This window comes from Salmo trutta, chromosome 15, assembly GCF_901001165.1.
Source record: "Salmo trutta chromosome 15, fSalTru1.1, whole genome shotgun sequence".
Classification (NCBI taxonomy): domain Eukaryota; kingdom Metazoa; phylum Chordata; class Actinopteri; order Salmoniformes; family Salmonidae; genus Salmo; species Salmo trutta.
Genome location: NC_042971.1, coordinates 60,122,517 through 60,144,307, shown reverse-complemented (window position 1 = coordinate 60,144,307; position 21,791 = coordinate 60,122,517). Strand labels below are relative to the sequence as shown.

At 43.5% G+C, this 21,791-nt stretch overlaps 1 protein-coding gene across 1 annotated transcript in view; it reads right to left on the bottom strand.

Annotated features, from left to right (window-relative positions):
* Positions 1-21,791, bottom strand: part of hcn1 (hyperpolarization activated cyclic nucleotide-gated potassium channel 1) — a 149,589-nt gene that overhangs the window by 32,448 nt on the left and 95,350 nt on the right. Inside the window, exons 4-5 of the mRNA XM_029692392.1 lie at positions 9,487-9,705; positions 2,340-2,486 (exon numbers count right to left, since the gene is read on the bottom strand). Coding sequence (XP_029548252.1) covers positions 2,340-2,486; positions 9,487-9,705 — 366 coding nt within the window. The remainder of the gene's footprint in view (positions 1-2,339; positions 2,487-9,486; positions 9,706-21,791) is intronic.

Below are 21,791 nucleotides of genomic sequence, written 5' to 3'. Positions count from 1 at the left end.
TGTGCTCTACTGTGTTAATGCTGCCATGTGCTCTACTGTGTTAATGCTGCATTGTGCTCTACTGTGTTAATGCTGCCTTGTGCTCTACTGTGTTAATGCTGCCTTGTTCTCTACTGTGTTAATTCTGCCATGTGCTCTACTGTGTTAATGCTGCCATGTGCTCTACTGTGTTAATGCTGCCTTGTGCTCTACTGTGTTAATGCTGCCTTGTGCTCTACTGTGTTAATGCTGCCATGTGCTCTACTGTGTTACTGCTGCCTTGTGCTCTACTGTGTTAATGCTGCCTTGTGCTCTACTGTGTTAATGCTGCCTTGTGCTCTACTGTGTTAATGCTGCCTTGTGCTCTACTGTGTTAATTCTGCCTTGTGCTCTACTGTGTTAATGCTGCCTTGTGCTCTACTGTGTTAATGCTGCCTTGTGCTCTACTGTGTTAATGCTGCCTTGTGCTCTACTGTGTTAATGCTGCCTTGTGCTCTACTGTGTTAATGCTGCCTTGTGCTCTACTGTGTTAATGCTGCCATGTGCTCTACTGTGTTAATGCTGCCATGTACTCTACTGTGTTAATGCTGCCTTGTGCTCTACTGTGTTAATGCTGCCATGTGTTCTACTGTGTTAATTCTGCCTTGTGCTCTACAGTGTTAATGCTGCCTTGTGCTCTACTGTGTAAATGCTGCCATGTGCTCTACTGTGTTAATGCTGCCTTGTGCTCTACTGTGTTAATGCTGCCATGTGCTCTACTGTGTTAATGCTGCCTTGTGCTCTACTGTATTAATGCTGCCATGTGCTCTACTGTGTTAATGCTGCCATGTGCTCTACTGTGTTTATGCTGCCTTGTGCTCTACTGTGTTAATGCTGCCATGTGCTCTACTGTGTTAATGCTGCCTTGTGCTCTACTGCAATACTGTGCTCCAATATGTCTCATTCTGGTTGGTGACTTAATGGGGTTACATGAGAGACATAGGCAATTAAATCCCTCCTCTTCTCTTCTCCCTCTGTCCCCTCTCCTCCCTCCTCTATCCCTCATTTCCACCTCTCTCGTCCTCTCCAATCCCCCATCTCTGCATCATTAGGCTACATGAGAGCCCTTATCTGCTCATACAGAGAGGGCAGCCAGCTATGAGGCAGGTAGAGGGTTGACACAACGAACAAAGACAGCCTTAAATTGGTCAATGAATTTAAGAAACTTAAACGTATCTTGCCTTCTTTTTTTTTACTGTGACTGTCTGGCTGTATCTGATGTGACATGTTCCATGTAGGCTTATATTGTACACTTGTAAAGTAATGCAGCCTGGGAACACTTCATTGTGTCTGTCTATTGGTTGGCTTGACGTCTTAATGGCCTCTCTATTGTCAAAGCTCTGGGAACACCTCATGTGTCTGTCTGTCTATTGGTTGGCTTGATGTTTTAATGGGTCTAAACACTAATCAGATGGAATTGTCATCTCACTTCCTGATCTCTCTTGTTTCACACCTGTGTATTGCGTGCTTGAGCAACTGACTATATTCACGCCAATTAAATTAATTTATCTGTTTAGTTTGTGTTCCACCAGCTGTAGTGAATCAATTTGTGCAGTTTGTAATAAAGCACGAGACATGTTTTACAGACACCCTTCTCAATAATCATCCATTGTTGATAAATTCACCCAGTCAATGGACCAGTGTGACATTTAAAGTATAAATACTGGTATATCATAAATGCAAAATAAATTAATTAGCGATAAAACAACTCAGCGTTCCATGTTTAAGTAATTAGAGACGTTTAGAGATTATATATTAAGAAAAGGTTGCCTTCCTTTGTTGCAGAATTAATTACTTGTTACTTTTATTTCTTATTCATATTTGTATTCATTTTTTTATAATCTAAACTGCATTATTGGTTAGGGGCTCGTAAGTAAGCATTTCACTGTAAGGTCTACACCTGTTTTATTCAGCATTTCACTGTAAGGTCTACACCTGTTGTATTCAGCATTTCACTGTAAGGTCTACACCTGTTGTATTCAGCATTTCACTGTAAGGTCTACACCTGTTGTATTCAGCATTTCACTGTAATGTCTACCTACACCTGTTGTATTCAGCATTTCACTGTAAGGTCTACTACACCTGTTGTATTTGGAGCATGTGACTATTACGATTTGATTTGCATGAAACCCTGTGACAAACGGCCATTTACAAAGCCGTAGCGTCCCAAATGGCACCCTATTCCCTTTAGAGTGCACTACTTTTGACCAGGGTCCCATATGGCTCTGGTCAAAAGCAGTGCACTATTTAGGTAATAGGCTTCCATTTGGGACGCTGAAGAGTAGAATAGAATAGACAACACAAGGTGTCGTTCTCCTCACCTCTTTGAGCGGGTCGTTGAGCTCACTCAGGATATTGTCCTCGTCAAAGATCTTGCCCTGATAACGATGCTCATAGTAATCATGGATCTTCTGCCGCATGTCTGCAGGGAGCTTGTGGAACGACATGTACTGCTCTACTTGTTTATACTGTAAAGATGGAGAGAAGAGATAATGTCAATAAACCAAATTAACAGAAAATAGAAAATATCCGACAAAACATAGCACCCGAAAGCAATTGGAGGTAAAATAACATTCGAAAGAAGGTGTTAGCAAACAATACAGGCAATATGGTATGTTGTAATAGGAACCAAGGACATTCACAACATACACACACATACACAACATACACACACATACACAACATACACACACATACACAACATTCACAACGTTCACAACAACAACACACACAGACACAGTGGGGTGATAGTATGGATTGAGTATGGAAGTAGCAGGTGGTCGAAGGAGGAACGAGTACAGCCTGATGCCCTTCAGAGCGAGGCTGCTGCCGTTCTGGTCAGCTCACACAGTGAAGAGAATCGCTCTCATCTCTCTCAATATGGGTTACCCATGACCTCACGTAAACCAGAGAGAATGAATACACCCAAATCAGTGACTGAATAGGACTCCAGGAGACCACATTATCATCTGAAATCATGTCAGTTCAACATGAAACATTACACAGAGGAGAACATAAAGCAATCAAACGCATGTACTCAAGACCACCCATGCATTATTCAGTAACGCCGCGTTCCTTGACTATGGTTGTCTCAGACGAGTGGTTGTCATAAGGCAGAGGTCTTCTGGGGCCTCTGTCACTACGCTGGTCCGGAGTCATTCTCTCTACAGGGTGCTGTGCCCTAATGGAGTCATTAATCTGTTACAGCATCTGATCTGGAGTCAGTCTCTCTCATCAGGATGCTGTCTGTGGTCTCCAGTGGAGTCATTAATCTGTCTCAACATCTGATCTGGAGTCAGTCTCTCTCATCAGGATGCTGTCTGTGGTCTCCAGTGGAGTCATTAATCTGTCTCAACATCTGATCTGGAGTCAGTCTGTCTCATCAGGATGCTGTCTGTGGTCTCCAGTAGAGTCATTAATCTGTCTCAACATCTGATCTGGAGTCAGTCTCTCTCATCAGGATGCTGTCTGTGGTCTCCAGTGGAGTCAACATCTGATCTGGAGTCACTCTCTCTCATCACCGTTGGCTGTGATGCGCCCAGGGGAGCGATACTGACTGTGCATCAGAATGAGTAAATTAGGTGGAAAAAAACAGCTGAGTCACTCTTCACACCAACCCCCATGTAATCCCCTCTGCTGTCCCGTCCTGCATCCCAAATGCCACCCTATTCCCTATATAGTTTACTACTTTTAACCAGGGCTCATAGGGAGACTCTGGTCAATAGTAGTGCACTATATAGGGAATAGGGTAGCATTTGAGATAAAACCTAGACCAGGTAGGAGAAACCTGCTCTCCTGCAGATAAACTGCAATGCTACACTTTAGCTTTCATCATATATGCATGGACTGACACAGACTAGACAGGACTCTTTCCATTTTCCAATTCACTCCAATAGTCCGATGTCATGGAAAACGTAGTCTGAGAAAGTAAGTGGCCTGATCAAAGCGTCGGTACTATAATTACACACGGCTGTAAAAGTCAAGGTACCACAGACTTGTAGGTATTGACTCCTGGACAAATTAACATCACACACCGACACAACGGACCTCTATTAGGCCAATGATGTATGCAAATAGAGATTGGGGCATTGTCTACTGGGAGTTAGAGAGAGCGCAGACCGACAGAGAGAGAGAGAGAGAGCGCAGACCGACAGAGAGAGAGAGAGAGAGCGCAGACCGACAGAGAGAGAGAGAGAGAGAGAGCGCAGACCGACAGAGAGAGAGAGAGAGAGAGAGAGAGAGAGAGAGAGAGAGAGAGAAGGGTCCTTCAGCAGCTCATCTATTTAAATCAGGCGATAGCTGCTCTGCTCTGACACACACACATACACACACACACACACACACACACACAACCTCAGGTAAGGGTGTCAGCATGAGGCGTGAACAGAAACTAACGGTAGCCTCAGGAAGCAGCATACACAGTAACATCACGACGCAGATTATGTGCTCACATTTTTTTGTAACTATGTTAAAAGGAGAAAAGCCACGTCCCGTCACACGGTGGATTCACATTGATTCTCCACAGCCACAGCGAGATGAGGGACCAGGTTATGTTTTGAGGGGAATCGATTTATTCTAGGTACACAGTCAAGTCTGAGAGTATCTGACATGTTTACATTTAGAACGGGACTCTCTGTGACTGCGTGTGAGATATGTTGAGGTGTGGTTTGGTCACGTCTGGTTAGAGAAGTATTCCATCTGACTCATGTCATAGTCATTTATGAATAATCTATCTTGTTGTTAAATGTGTTCATGACATCGTTATGTAGGTAGCCTTCAAAAACAATGTGTTACTGTTTATGAGGCCTCTACGCATGTTTACTGTGAATCATTTCAAATCTGCAATGCATCAACATGACGAATTCCCAACATAGGAATGAATATGCTTTGTGCTCGCTGCTGAAAGAAAGACAGTATGTACTCTTGCCTTGCTCATTATATGCAAGGTACAGAATGTAATTCAGGACAGAGCAGGAAGCTTAATCCATCCCTGGTTCTCGGGAACATTAATACATTCTCAGAACGTTTTTGTAACGTTAATACGTTTTGTGCTCCTGTGAATACCCAATGTTCTCTGAGGTAAATAGGTAAATATACCCTTTTCACCATCAAGATGCTGCCGTGTTCTCAGCCCTTCTAGAAACCATCATTTCAGCAGAAGAATGTATGGCTGTTGCAAACTTAATGATCCTAGAAGTATCTTAAGAGACAATAAAAGCTGGAGAAATCGTTTGAGAGTCAACATTTGTAATGTTAATAATATTTATAAAGTTGCATTTGATTCTCTATACATATTTACAGGTATAGTCCTCATTAAAATGATATTTACTGCATGCTGCAATGTACCCTAATAAACAAAAACATGAAGTTAGCTATATTATGTTACAGAGAATCAGGTATGGACAATACAATTACTGGTTATATCCTTCTGGACAGAGACGGAACATTCCATTACAGACAACACAGCATTTCATAAGAGGTTAGGTGCACAGCATGAAATTCATTATTATATTTTACATCTATCTATGGATAAATGAGTATTATCACATCTGGGATGTTGTAATATAGTCAAGTCCGGTTCTATGTACAGTATGCATCTGAAATGTCTTATGAAACGACTGTGTTTCAGCTGCATCGTGTTCCTTCCGCTGTCAGGGCCATGTAGAGTTTCCCAGCATCAGGGCATTTCAGTACAGGCCCACACCTCCCTACTTCAACCCCCAGCTGGGGCACCGCAGGCAGAGGAGAAAACGACTAGAGGGTGAAACCTTCTATAGCCATTTCTTCTGCTGTTCTCCTTCTCTGCACAGTGATGCAGCAAATCCACACAAGGCTATCATACTACAGTACCATGCTGTCAGAAGCAGCATTATCAGTTCATACTGGCCCATAGATTGCTGTGCATTCCCAACATTCCTATGGCGGCTCACATTGGACGACCACAATGGAAAAAGTATTTTTGGGTATCTGTTGCCAGGAGTAATATTTGTATGTATTTGAAATGGTCAAATCAAATCACACTATCATGCTGTCTGCTGCATGTAGGGTGGTAGGAAGCCCGGAGGTTAGAGAGGTGGACCGGTAGTAGCCGGCCCAGAAGGTCCTGGGCAGGGCTGTTCTATTTTATCAGATGGCCCATGCATCTCTGTGCCTTCCTACACTGGTACCCTGTTCAAACCATTGCCCCGGCCCAGACCAAACTGTGCTGGCTCTGATAGATTCTTTCTCATTGTCCTTTCCAGTACGGTTACAGGAACTATGGTGGATGTGTAACCAGGAGAGCTCCTTACTGCTTGGTTTGGCTTGGCTCAGTTTGGCTCATTAGTGTGAAAAGCCCTTGAGACAGTGGCTCTGTGATCTCTGATCTGAGCAGGGCTGTGGCTGTGAGACCGACCGGTGTGGCTGTGAGACCGACCGGTGTGGCTATTCTAGATCATTAATAATGTTCTTAGAGTGCCAAATAATAAAATCTTTCACAGGATAAGATTCAGGATTATCCAGCTGATTCAACTGATATTATATAGCTAGCTAGTGATCGTCATTGTGTGATCTTCACATGGTTAGATCTGTTCTATGTACAATGGAAGTGATATATTCTGTGTTGTATATGAACATTTCCTACGGTCGGCCTGTATCACAAGAATCAAGTTTTGATTATTATTTTATGAGCGTTCATGTCTTTTTGGTCTCGTCTCCTTTACTCCATCTGTGTTGTGTGCCCCTCCCCCTGACACCTAGCCCCTCCCCCTGACACCTAGCCCCTCCCCCGACACATAGCCCCTCCCCCGACACATAGCCCCTCCCCCTGACACCAAGCCCCTCCCCTTGAAACCAAGGCTCTTCCCCTGACAAATAGCCCCTCCCCCTGACACCAAGCCCCTCCCCCTGACACCAAGCCCTTCCCTGAAACCAAGGCTCTCCTCCTGACAACTAGCCCCTCCCCCTGACACCTAGCCCCTCCCCCTGAAACCAAGGCTCTCCCCCTGACACCTAGCCCCTCCCCCTGACACCTAGCCCCTCCCCCTGACACCAAGCCCCTCCCCTTGAAACCAAGGCTCTTCCCCTGACAAATAGCCCCTCCCCCTGACACCAAGCCCCTCCCCCTGACACCAAGCCCTTCCCTGAAACCAAGGCTCTCCTCCTGACAACTAGCCCCTCCCCCTGACACCTAGCCCCTCCCCCTGAAACCAAGGCTCTCCCCCTGACACCTAGCCCCTCCCCCTGACACCTAGCCCCTCCCCCTGACACCTAGCCCCTCCCCCTGACACCTAGCCACTCCCCCTGACACCAAGCCCTTCCCTGAAACCACGGCTCTCCTCCTGACAACTAGCCCCTCCCCCTGACACCTAGCCCCTCCCTCTGACACCTAGCCCCTCCCCCTGCCACCTAGCCTCTGGTGTGGTGCGTGGTTCTTTGAAAGCCAGGTCAGTGATTATTGCAAAAAAAAGCAGTTTAAACTATTTTGATTAAATTATTAGTGGGTGTTATGGTTGGGGAAGGCTTATATTTAGCCTCGGTATAACTTCACAAGCCCTGAATTGATTAGATTATTGCTGACTGTTTGAAATGCAGTGTATATGACCTTTAATTGTGTAACAAAGCTTATTTAAAGAAAACTTTTAACAAAATCTCTCTCTCTATATATATATATATATTGTGAATCAAGATATGATTGTTAGGCTATATAGTAGATTTGGCACGGTATTCCCTATACAGCCCTATGGAACCTGGTCAAAATAAGTTTACTATATGGATACCATTTGGGATGAAACCAATGTCTTTTCTGCCTTGTCTATTTGACTCTGCTCTGCCGAGCAACGAGGTGTCCTCAGGTGATAAGACTGCAGCAGTCACGCAGACAGGCTAACCTGGACAGGGTAATTGTTTTCTGTGTGTGTGTGTGTGTGTGTGTGTGTGTGTGTGTGTGTGTGTGTGTGTGTGTGTGTGTGTGTGTGTGTGTGTGTGTGTGTGTGTGTGTGTCTTTAATAACTTGTCTATCTGTTATTGACCATGGGATTTGTAATCTAGCAAGGTCAGACTGACATCATATTTCAATAAACGATAACGGCTGATGCTTTTAGGAGGCGAATGTAAATAAAAAAAAACTGCTTTGTCAATTTGTCTTTGCCTCGTCATTGTCACGTCCAAGGTGACTCTGCTCTGACTAGCAACGAGGTGTCTTCAAGTGATAATGAACAGTAGTCAGGCAGGCAGGCAGGCAGGCAGGCTAACCTGGACATGGTAATTGATGTGTGTGTGTGTGTGTGTGTGTGTGTGCGTGTGTGTGCGTGTGCGTGCGTGTGCGTGTGTGTGTGTGTGTGTGTGTGTGTGTGTGTGTGTGTGTGTGTGTGTGTGTGTGCGCGTTCAATCCTGCTTGAGTGTATGGGGCAGCTCATTAGATCTTCCATTTTCATCAAAGTCCAATCAAACTACGTTTCAGCAAATTGATGCATTTACAAATTCCTGACAATATTTTACGGTTGAAAATGAAAAATGTTCACCTGTGTAATTTATGGTGTAAAAACCCATACCAAACCGATTAGTCATTCTGATCAATTGGTTATTGATCAGAATGAAAATGTCTGTAGGATTTATAATATAATAACATAAACTACAAACCAGATAAACAGTAAGGTAGCGAAGATAAGGGAAATGATGGAATAGAATGGAGGTAAGCCTATAGTTCATGACTTTGTTTCTTTACCTACGGTGAGAAGATCTACCCAAGGGTCAGAATCAGTACAGGTTATGATGGCTACAGTCATAGAGTGGGAAAGGCTACCTTGTCAGTGGTACAACTGAATTCATTCAACTCACCAGACATGTCACCCATTCAACTCACCAGACATGTCACCCATTGAGCATGTTAGGGATGCTCTGGATCCACGTGTACGACAGTGTGTTCCAGTTCCCGACAATATCCAGGGGTTGATCTAGATTACAGAACCTCCCCTCAAAGTGTTCCCTAAAAGCACCCAAACAGTGATGGAGTTGCGTCCCAAATGGCACCCTAAACCCAACTTTAGACCAGAGATGCGTTATGTAGAAAATAAGGTGCCATATAGGATACAGTCGTAGTGCACGTCGATCCAGAACATCCCAAACATGTTGGTCTGTCTGGGAACCTCTTCACCCCAGGGACTTTTGGAAATCCTCTTTCAGAGCCAGTGAGCGGGGGGGGGATATTATAATTTGTGAGTGCTTTACACAACCCCTAAAACACAGGCCTAGATAGCAGAGGCCTAATCTATCTGGGAGAAATAAGCATTATCCGTTTAGATAAAACATAAAAGCTTTGAAAATAACACTCCACTTATCTTATGAGAAAAATGAGAATAACACAACATGGCAAACTAAAACAGGTGTACCAAAATATTCAGTAGATTGATAATTAAAACATAAGGATAATAATAAAAAACATGACATTATATAATTGTATTACGTTACATAACAGTCTGAACTACGTACCTTCTCTTGGTACTGCCTGCGGGAGGAGTCCAATGATTGGATGAGAGCGGTGGCGTGACCCACGAACATGGCATAGCAGGTGGCGCCCACGATCATACTGAGCATGGTGATCCACAGGTCGGACATGCTGACGGGAGCCCGGGCGCCGTACCCGATACACAGCATGTGACTCATGGCCTTGAAGAGTGCGTACGAGTACTGCTTACCCCACGAGTCATTCTGCAGGGGAGAGAAAGGAAGAAGGGGAAGACACGGAGAGAGGGAGACAGAAGGCGGGAGGTGGGAATTACCGCAGGCTTGTGGAAGATTTCCGGCACATAGAGACAAGAGGCTCTTTCTTTTTGATGCATCACTGAACCTCCACAGAACATCCTGCCAACATAGCCTTCATGCTGGGATACATCACTGAACCTCCACAGAACATCCTGCCAACATAGCCTTCATGCTGGGATACATCACTGAACCTCCACAGAGCATCCTGCCAACATAGCCTTCATGCTGGGATACATCACTGAACCTCAACAGAGCATCCTGCCAACATAGCCTTCATGCTGGGATACATCACTGAACCTCCACAGAGCATCCTGCCAACATAGCCTTCATGCTGGGATACATCACTGAACATCCACAGAACATCCTGCCAACATAGCCTTCATGCTGGGATACATCACTGAACATCCACAGAACATCCTGCCAACATAGCCTTCATGCTGTGATACATCACTGAACCTCCACAGAACATCCTGCCAACATAGCCTTGATGCTGGGATACATCACTGAACCTCCACAGAACATCCTGCTAACATAGCCTTGATGCTGGGATACATCACTGAACCTCCACAGAACATCCTGCCAACATAGCCTTGATGCTGGGATACATCACTGAACCTCCACAGAACATCCTGCCAACATAGCCTTCATGCTGGGATACATCACTGAACCTCCACAGAACATCCTGCCAACATAGCCTTCATGCTGGGATACATCACTGAACCTCCACAGAACATCCTGCCAACATAGCCTTGATGCTGGGATACATCACTGAACCTCCACAGAACATCCTGCCAACATAGCCTTGATGCTGGGATACATCACTGAACCTCCACAGAACATCCTGCCAACATAGCCTTCATGCTGGGATACATCACTGAACCTCCACAGAACATCCTGCCAACATAGCCTTCATGCTGGGATACATCACTGAACATCCACAGAACATCCTGCCAACATAGCCTTGATGCTGGGATACATCACTGAACCTCCACAGAACATCCTGCCAACATAGCCTTCATGCTGGGATACATCACTGAACATCCACAGAACATCCTGCCAACATAGCCTTCATGCTGGGATACATCACTGAACCTCCACAGAACATCCTGCCAACATAGCCTTCATGCTGGGATACATCACTGAACCTCCACAGAACATCCTGCCAACATAGCCTTGATGCTGGGATACATCACTGAACCTCCACAGAACATCCTGCCAACATAGCCTTGATGCTGGGATACATCACTGAACCTCCACAGAACATCCTGCCAACATAGCCTTCATGCTGGGATACATCACTGAACCTCCACAGAGCATCCTGCCAACATAGCCTTGATGCCGGGCACGTCACACTCACAGAGTACCTAAACCACCCCCCTCCCTCTCCTCCATTTCTCCCTCTCCCCCTCATTGGCCACGGGTTGAAAAACAATTGATATCTGGAAGTGGTGCTGATCAACATCTATTACTTTGGAAGGGTTGATTTATGGTTTGTCTTCGGCCAGTAGGAATCCTTCAGTTCATTGTGGTGGATGGGCCGTGGATGGAGGAAGCAGAGAGCCGAGGGGAAATGACTGGCCTGGATTCTGCTTCCTGCCTCCTCTCATTTTATCTCAAATGGCACCCTATTCGCAACATAGTACACTACTTTTGACCAGGGCCGATATAGGGAATAGGGTGCCTTTGGGAAGCAGCCCTTCTCAGTGTGGAGCAGAGAGGTGCTGTCAGGGCCAAGGCACCACCATTCAGCCCAGATACAGTATCACCTGCTGGAGCAAGGCCTAGGCTAGCATACACATCTGGCACATTGGTCTGAATAGATAGGATAAGCTAATAGACATGATAAGCTGATAGATAGGATAAGCTAATAGACCTGATAAGCTGATAGATAGGATAAGCTAATATACATGATAACCTGATAGATGGGATAAGCTGATATACATGATAACCTGATAGATGGGATAAGCTGATAGATAGTATAAACTGATAGATAGGATAAACTGATAGATAGTATATAGATAGGATAAACTGATAGATAGGATAAGGTTATACTGTATCTGTTAAGTACTTTTTAATCATATATGTTCTATCATTCTGAAAGGAATATAATTTTCTTTTTGAGAAGTCCATATGTAATACTAGTCTAAGGATTTAGATATAGCCTTCAGAGTATTTTCTTGTATGGGAAGTCCATTGTATTCTAACCATGGCTTGCCTTTTGGACCCCTTTGCCATTTTGGCTGCAACCACAATGCGAAACACAAAACCCAGTCTTAGCTTCCCTACACTACTTTCTCAGAGCATAAATCCCACCCTGCTGCAAGCCACTAGCCTTGAAGACTTCAATGTCCATTTTATAAAAGAAATACAACATACAGATCAGAAGTAGAGCTATATCACAAGGCTAGCCAAGCAAGTCACCAAACAGGCCCTTATCTATGATATATCACAAGGCTAGCCTAGTAAGCCACCACACAGGCCCCTATCTATGAAATATGATAAGGCTAGCCTAGTAAGCCACCACACAGGCCCCTATCTATGACATATGATAAGGCTAGCCTAGCAAGCCACCAAACAGGCCCCTATCTATGACTGTGTCCCAAATGGCACCCTTTTCAATGTAGTACATTACATTTGATCAGAGCCCTATGGGCCCTGGCCGAAAGTAGTGCACTCCAAAGGAAATAGGGAGCCATTTGGGACGCATTCTGTGTCTCCTGGCAAGGCACCTACAGTAAGCTCCATTTGGGAGACGGATGTGACAGCTCCCTGGTACCGGCCCTTGTTGTTGCTCCTCCTGACTTGCTGACTCCTCCAATTATCTCTCCTCTCTCTCTCTCTCCGTAAACTAAAACTGCTGAGAAAGCATTCCAACAGAACACTTCATAAAAAGAACTACCCATAGATCTTTAGAACATTGCTATTAATCATAAGTCTACCCCCTTCTGTGTCATAGACTCCTGCTGTCGGATGATGATAGATCTCACTGTTCTGTACTAGTTATAACACCCATGTGGTCCCGTTCCTACTGCTGCCCTATGTACATAGACAAGGAACACTGGTTACTTTAATAATGGAACACTGGTTACTTTAATAATGGAACACTGGTCACTTTAATAATGGAACACTGGTCACTTTAATAATGGAACACTGGTCACTTTAATAATGGAACACTGGTTACTTTAATAATGGAACACTGGTCACTTTAATAATGGAACACTGGTCACTTTAATAATGGAACACTGGCCACTTTAATAATGGAACACTGGTCACTTTAATAATGGAACACTGGTCACTTTAATAATGGAACACTGGTCACTTTTATCATGGAACACTGGTCACTTTAATAATGGAACACTGGTCACTTTAATAATGGAACACTAATCACTTTAATAATGGAACACTGGTTACTTTAATAATGGAACACTGGTTACTTTAATAATGGAACACTGGTCACTTTAATAATGGAACACTAATCACTTTAATAATGGAACACTGGTTACTTTAATAATGGAACACTGGTTACTTTTGTAATGGAACACTGTTCACTTTAATAATGGAACACTGGTCACTTTAATCATGGAACACTGGTTACTTTTGTAATGGAACACTGTTCACTTTAATAATGGAACACTGGTCACTTTAATAATGGAACACTGGTTACTTTTGTAATGGAACACTGTTCACTTTGGTAATGCTTACATACTTTTTTACCCACTTCATATGTATATACTGTGTTCTAGTCATGTTCATCCTATTAAACTATTGCTGTACATATACTATTCTATCCTACGTATTCTTCAGATATACTACATATTCTATCCACATACTGTCCACAATGTCTATACATCCCATCCCATCCCATATACATATATATATATACATATATACATATATATATATATATATATATATATATATATATATATATATATATACATATATACATATATATATACATATATACATATATATATATATATATATATATATATATATATATATATATATATATATATTAATATACATATATATATATATATATATATATATACATATTAATATACATATATATATATATATATATATATATATATATATATATATATATATATATATATACTGTCCATAATGTCTATACATTCCATCACATATATATTTAAACTCCGTAGTTCGACATTGCTCATCTTAATATTTCTACAATTATTAATTTCATGATTTTACTTTTAAATATGTATATTGTTCTGAATTGATATTACTGCGGTGTTGGAGCTAGGAACACAAGCTTTTCACTACACCCGCAATAACTTAATGCTAAATATGTGATCAATAACATTTGATTTGATTTGATTTTGATAGACCAGTGTCCTGTTCTAGTTATACCACCCATGCTGTCCCACCCCTACTGTCTCAGACTGTCCTGTTGTAGTCATACCACCCATGCTGTCCCACCCCTACTGTCTCAGACTGTCCTGTTCTAGTTATACCACCCATGCTGTCCCACCCCTACTGTCTCAGACTGTCCTGTTCTAGTTATACCACCCATGCTGTCCCACCCCTACTGTCTCAGACTGTCCTGTTCTAGTTATACCACCCATGCTGTCCCACCCCTACTGTCTCAGACTGTCCTGTTCTAGTCATACCACCCATGCTGTCCCACCCCTACTGTCTCAGACTGTCCTGTTCTAGTTATACCACCCATGCTGTCCCACCCCTACTGTCTCAGACTGTCCTGTTCTAGTTATACCACCCATGCTGTCCCACCCCTACTGTCTCAGACTGTCCTGTTCTAGTCATACCACCCATGCTGTCCCACCCCTACTGTCTCAGACTGTCCTGTTCTATTTATACCACCCATGCTGTCCCACCCCTACTGTCTCAGACTGTCCTGTTCTAGTTATACCACCCATGCTGTCCCACCCCTACTGTCTCAGACTGTCCTGTTCTAGTTATACCACCCGTGCTGTCCCACCCCTACTGTCTCAGACTGTCCTGTTCTAGTTATACCACCCATGCTGTCCCACCCCTACTGTCTCAGACTGTCCTGTTCTAGTTATACCACCCATGCTGTCCCACCCCTACTGTCTCAGACTGTCCTGTTCTAGTTATACCACCCATGCTGTCCCACCCCTACTGTCTCAGACTGTCCTGTTCTATTTATACCACCCATGCTGTCCCACCCCTACTGTCTCAGACTGTCCTGTTCTAGTTATACCACCCATGCTGTCCCACCCCTACTGTCTCAGACTGTCCTGTTCTATTTATACCACCCATGCTGTCCCATACTGTCTTATAATTGATCCCACCATACTGTTATACTATATCATCTGTGTTCTGTATTTTCCTGCTGTTGGCTTCTATGCTACCTACCAATATCTGACAACAGCATCAGGAGACAGCAAGCCAGAGGGTGGATGCATCACACAGTGTCACAATGTCCACAGAAGGTGGCGCCTCTCCCCGGTCGGCCGATCCATGTTTCAGTGTCTGTTGGTTATGTCTGTTTTAGTCTGCACCTGCTCCTTGTTTGTCATTAGTGGGGGGGTATTTAGTCTGTCTGTTTTCGTGCGGGATTGGTGCGGGACTGTTGCTTGTTATGCTTTGTAGTGGGCAGGTTTATTGTATGTTTGGAGTGTGTAACGTATTTCTGTTAGGCATTAGGGTTGCCGGGCTGCGCCCCGGCTAATTGGATTGTGGAGCTGTTCTCCTTCCTTTTTTGTGACTGTGCACCCTGCCTTGTTGCTGTGTTTACTATTGGCTGTATTAAAAACGGCTGTTCAAGGGACCTCAGTCTCCTGCGCCCGACTTACCCCTTTCCTGCTATCTTGGATATCGTGACACACAGTACTGACTCTGTACCGGTACCCCCCTGTATATAGCCTCCACATTGACTCTGTACCGTAATACCCTGTATATAGCCTCCACATTGACTCTGTACCGTAATACCCTGTATATAGCCTCCACATTGACTCTGTACCGTAATACCCTGTATATAGTCTCACTATTGTTATTTTACTGCTGCTCTTTAATTACTTGTTACTTTTATTTATTTATTATTATTATTATTATTATTATATATGTATATATATTTTTTGTATTTTTTCTAAAAACTGCATTGTTGTTTAAGGGCTTGTAAGTATGAATTTCACTCTAACGTAAACTTGTTGTATTCGGCGCATGTGACAAATAAAATGTTATTTGTCATACTTTATAGCATCCATCCTTTCCCTGCTCTATGTCCCCCCCCCCCCCCCCCCCCCCGTCTGTTAATTACTCAGCTCCCTACATGCAAACAGCAGGGAATGTAGCAGGTTGGTTTATGAACCTGATCTGTCTTTTCTTGCTGTTGTCTTGTTATGTGCTGCTCCTTGCTTACAGTCCTGTCTTTTTTAAATCAGAGCATCCATCATAAAGATCACATTTCAGTAAAATGGTACATTTACAGCAAAATGATCTCCAAATGATCTTCCCCACTGACTAACCTATTAATATGTAATCTAATCTCTATGATGATTAGTTGTTTCTTTCCCAGATTGAGGAGAAAATGACCTGATAATTAGACACACTGCTCTCATAAGGACATCTAACTGAGATTGGTGGACTCTGCACTTCCACTTCTTGAGTCAGATTTGCATCAGCCGATGATAGAATTAATGTATGTTAAGGTATGATATTAAGGTATGATATGAATCCTGACAAAAACATTTTCATTTCCACAGTGTATAAGTACTTGCATTTACTGTATAAGCACTTTGTGACAACTGCTGATAAACAAATTAATAAAAATAGCTTTATAAATACATTTGATCGATTGATATTTGCAGCAACAGTAAGGTACATGAGGAGACTATAGGTTGAGACTCAACGCTGAAGAGTGCAGTGGTAGAACTATGTTGAATTACGTAAAAAAAATATATAAATTTATAAATTTAACCTTTTATTTATATAGGTTAGTCTCACGGAGATAACATCTATTTTGTAAGAGAGACCCGGAGGTTTAAATGTTGTAGTTTTAACAGTTATGGCAGCCAATCAGGATGTATATGCGTGTATGTATATGAGTATGTACTCGACTGCATGGGGAACAAGTCAAAGCCACCGTGGCAAAGAGTAGCCACCAGTGCAGCAGCACATCTTCCTCTGGGGATTTAGTAAGGAGCACAGCATGCATACTGAACTATACTGTATAGAGACGCAACTGGTAAATGAGAACTAAGTCAAACAGCTCCTTCACGTGTGTACTGTGTGATTGTGCTAGTTGTAAAGGGCGGCTGATATTTACTGTATATTCCTGTGTACGCCTAAACGTGTGCTCATGTTTGTTCATGTTTATTCACGTGTATTCACGTGTGTTCAAGTGTATTCATGTGTGTTCATGTATGTTCATATGTATTCACGTGTGTTCAGGTGCTGGTGAAAACAGAACAAAAACACTTTGTCATGGATGTGTATTAAATGAAGCCAGGGGAATGCTGAGCAGCAGGCATCAGATCCTAAAGCCAGGGGAATGCTGAGCAGCAGGCATCAGATCCTAAAGCCAGGGGAATGCCGAGCAGCAGGCATCAGATCCTAAAGCCAGGGGAATGCCGACCAGCAGGCATCAGATCCTAAAGCCAGGGGAATGCCGACCAGCAGGCATCAGATCCTAAAGCCAGGGGAATGCCGAGCAGCAGGCATCAGATCCTAAAGCCAGGGGAATGCCGAGCAGCAGGCATCAGATCCTAAAGCCAGGGGAATGCCGACCAGCAGGCATCAGATCCTAAAGCCAGGGGAATGCCGACCAGCAGGCATCAGATCCTAAAGCCAGGGGAATGCCGAGCAGCAGGCATCAGATCCTAAAGCCAGGGGAATGCCGACCAGCAGGCATCAGATCCTAAAGCCAGGGGAATGCCGAATTTGGCCTTGGAACAAGAAAAGAGCTAGGGCAGATGAATAAATGTAACACCGTTATGAAAGATAATGAACGTAACATCGTAGATGGATATGATGTTATGAATAAACCAACAAAATTATCAAACGCAGGAAAATGTAGTGGCATAATAATGTATCATATGATATTGGCAGATCGGCATCACATGTAATTAACTGACCTTGATGCTATTTGTATTTATCCTAACACATACCCTACTATAATATGTCAAAGATCTCTCTCTCTCTCTCTCTCTCTCTCTCTCTCTCTCTCTCTCTCTCTCTCTCTCTCTCTCTCTCTCTGATGCACTCCTCGTTTTTATTATCAATTACATAATCAAATTGCAATCTGTCCACAGTAATGCTACTGCAGTGAACAAAGGACACAGCCAGCTTTGAACAGCACAGCACTAACCACAGATAGAGACCACTGAGGTCCCTTATTTATCCAACTAAACATCAACCCTTTGAGGTCCCTTATTTATCCAACTAAACTGCTTGCATGATTCTTATAGGAAAGTACTCTGAAGATGTCATCGTAATTACCAATGCTAGGTCATATTTTATATTATTACTAAGAACCAAATGTGAAACTCTGACCCCACTCTGGTCTAATGAGATGAGATGCATGTTTAAATGTCGGATGTTGCTAATGGAGGACACTTATAGTAAGAACTATACTAAGATGGCGCCGACAGACATGGCAGCGCTGCTTCTATTGATCATTTTGAAGTTATCCCAGAGGCTGCTCCAAGACGCCGCCGGCGGAGAAGTGGTATTCGGAGTGGACTTCTAGTCCGACTCAGGAGATGGACACACCATCCACCACTTCTGAGTATATTACTCACTAATGTTCAGTCTCTCTGGACAATAAAGTAGATGAGCTCAGCGCGAGGATCTCCTTCCAGAGAGACATCAGGGACCGTAACATACTCTGTTTCACGGAATCATGGCTCCCTCCGGATATACTGTCCACGTCCATACAGCCAGCTGGGTTCTCAGTACACCGCGCAGACAGGAATAAAGAAGAGACAGACAAGCATCTTCAAGTTCCTCGGCGTACACATCACTGACGATCTCTAATGGTCTACCCACACAGACAGTGTGGTGAAGAAGGTACAACAGCGCCTCTTTAACCTCTGGAGGCTGAAGAAATTTGTCTTGGCCCCTAAGACCCTCACAAACTTTTACAGATGCACAACTAAGAGCATCCTGTCAGGAGGTATCACCACCTGGTACGGCAACTGCACCGCCCTCAACCGCAGGGCTCTCCAGAGGATGGTGCAGTCTACCCAACGCATCACCAGGGGCACACTGCCCTCCCTCCAGGACACCTACAGCACCCGATGTCACAGGAAGGCCAAAAAGATCATCAAGGATATCAACCACCAGAGCCACTGCCTGTTCACCCCGCTATCATCCAGAAGATGAGGTCAGTACAGGTGCATCAAAGCTGTGACCGAGAGACTGAAAAACAGCTTCTATCTCAAGGCCATCAGACTGTTTAAATAGCCATCACTAGCCGGCTACCACCCAGCTACTCAACCCTGCACCTTAGAGGCTGCTGCTCTATATAGACATGGAATTACTGGTTACTTTAATAATGGAACACTAGTCACTTTAATAATGGAACACTAGTCACTTTAATAATGTTTACATATACTGCTTTACTCATTTCATAGGTATATACTGTATTATCTTCTACTATATTTTAGTCAATGTCACTCCGACATTGCTCGTCCTAATATTAATGTATTTCTTAATTCCATTCTTTTACTTTTCGATTTGTGTGTATTGTTGTGAATTGTTAGATATTACTGCACTGTTGGAGCTAGGAACACAAGCATTTCGCTACACCCGCAATAACATCTGCTAAATATGTGTATGTGACCAATAACATTTGATTTGATTTAAATGGCACCCTATTCCCTACATAGGGCACTACTTCTGACCAGGGTCCATAGGGATCTGGTCTAAAGTATTGCACTATGTAGAGAATAGGGTGCCATCTAAGACACAACCCACTGAGTAATGTTACGCGGATTGTCCTGATGGCTAGAGCCACATAAGAGTAGCTGATCTGAAATCCTAGGATCCGGAGGTTAAAATAAAAATCTAAAATTGTTTACACATCAAACCATATGTTAATATCACACTAATCCAGTCAGAGAGAAAAAGAGAGAGTCAAAATGAGCTTACAGATGGCAGTGAGTTTCTATCCTCCACGTCGAAGCGGAATAAAAACAATCCCTTTCGTTCAGAAGAAAGAAAGAAAGAAAGAAAAAAGAGCTTCTCTTCGTCTAACAACATGGAGTTGTCTGTGTCTTCTTGTAGAAGAGGACAGTTAGAAACATACCGTACGGCACAGGGCAAAAGTCAAAGGATGATTATATTTTGTTTTCATTTGATGCTTTGATCAAATCAAGGCTGGGGGGGGGGTTATAATGTTTCTAGTATTATAAAGTGCAGAGTTTTACCTTTTAGAAAGGTATTGAAAAAAAATCTTTGGGAAATACCCTTCTAAGTACTAAGGGAGTGTGTCCCAAATGACACCCTATTCCATAAATAGTGCACTACTTTTGACCAGATCCCTATGGACGCTGGTACAAATTGTGCCCTATATCATGAATACAGTGTAATTTAGGACACAACCTAAGTCTCTCTGACAACAGTATAGTTAATCTTCACGTAATTGTTCCTTTCCCTACCTTAGAGGTGTTGGAAACGTTCAAATAAGGTAAACAAAACACCTGCCGATTCACAGAGAAGAAAACTACTTAGAAATTCAGTTATGTTGCTAAGCTTTGGCAAAGGACACGGATTTGTTTGGCAATGCAGGCAAATAAGGCTATGTGGATTTTCACAGGCAAAATAATAACAACTATAGTGGGGATATACGTAGTTGGTGGTCAGGAACAAACAATTGAGAACACAGAGTCTGAACACGGTTTCATTAATGTTTACACTCCAATCAAAAACATTGGCTACTGAACGTGAGATGGATCACATTAAATCAAATCAAACTTTATTAGTCACATGCGCCGAATACAACAAGTGTAGACCTTACCGTGAAATGCTTACTCACAAACACTTAACTAAACAATGCAGTTCAAGAAGAAGAAAATATTTACCAAATAGACTAAAGTAAAAAATTCTAATGAAAAGTAACACAATAAGAATAACAATAACGAGGCTATATACTCGGTACAGAGTCAGTGTGGAGGCTATATACAGGGGGTACCGGTACAGAGTCAATGTGGAGGCTATATACAGGGGGTACCGGTACAGAGTCAATGTGGAGGCGATATACAGGGGGTACCGGTACAGAGTCAATGTGGAGGCTATATACAGGGGGTACCGGTACAGAGTCAATGTGGAGGCTATATACAGGGGGTACCGGTACAGAGTCAATGTGGAGGCTATATACAGGGGGTACCGGTACAGAGTCATGTGGAGGCTATATACAGGGGGGTACCGGTACAGAGTCAATGTGGAGGCTATATACAGGGGGTACCTGTACAGAGCCAATGTGGAGGCTATATACAGGGGGTACCGGTACAGAGTCAATGTGGAGGCTATATACAGGGGGTACCTGTACAGAGTCAATGTGGAGGCTATATACAGGGGGTACCGGTACAGAGTCAGTGTGGAGGCTATATACAGGGGGTACTGGGTACAGAGTCAATGTGGAGGCTATATACAGGGGGGGTACTGGTACAGAGTCAATGTGGAGGCTATATACAGGGGGGTACTGGTACAGAGTCAATGTGGAGGCTATATACAGGGGGGTACTGGTACAGAGTCAGTGTGGAGACTATATACAGGGGGTACTGGTACAGAGTCAATGTGGAGGCTATATACAGGGGGTACTGGTACAGAGTCAATGTGGAGGCTATATACAGGGTGTTATGGTACAGAGTCAATGTGGAGGCTATATATAGGGTGTTATGGTACAGAGTCAGTGTGCTGGGGTTCAGGTTAGATGAGGTCATTTGTACATGTAGGTGGGGGTGAAGTGACTATGCATAGAATGCATGCACTACAGATGGGATCAACAAGGACGAATAGAGGGAGAGAGAGGGGAGGGGAGAGAGAGAGAGAGGGGAGGGGAGAGAGAGGGGAGG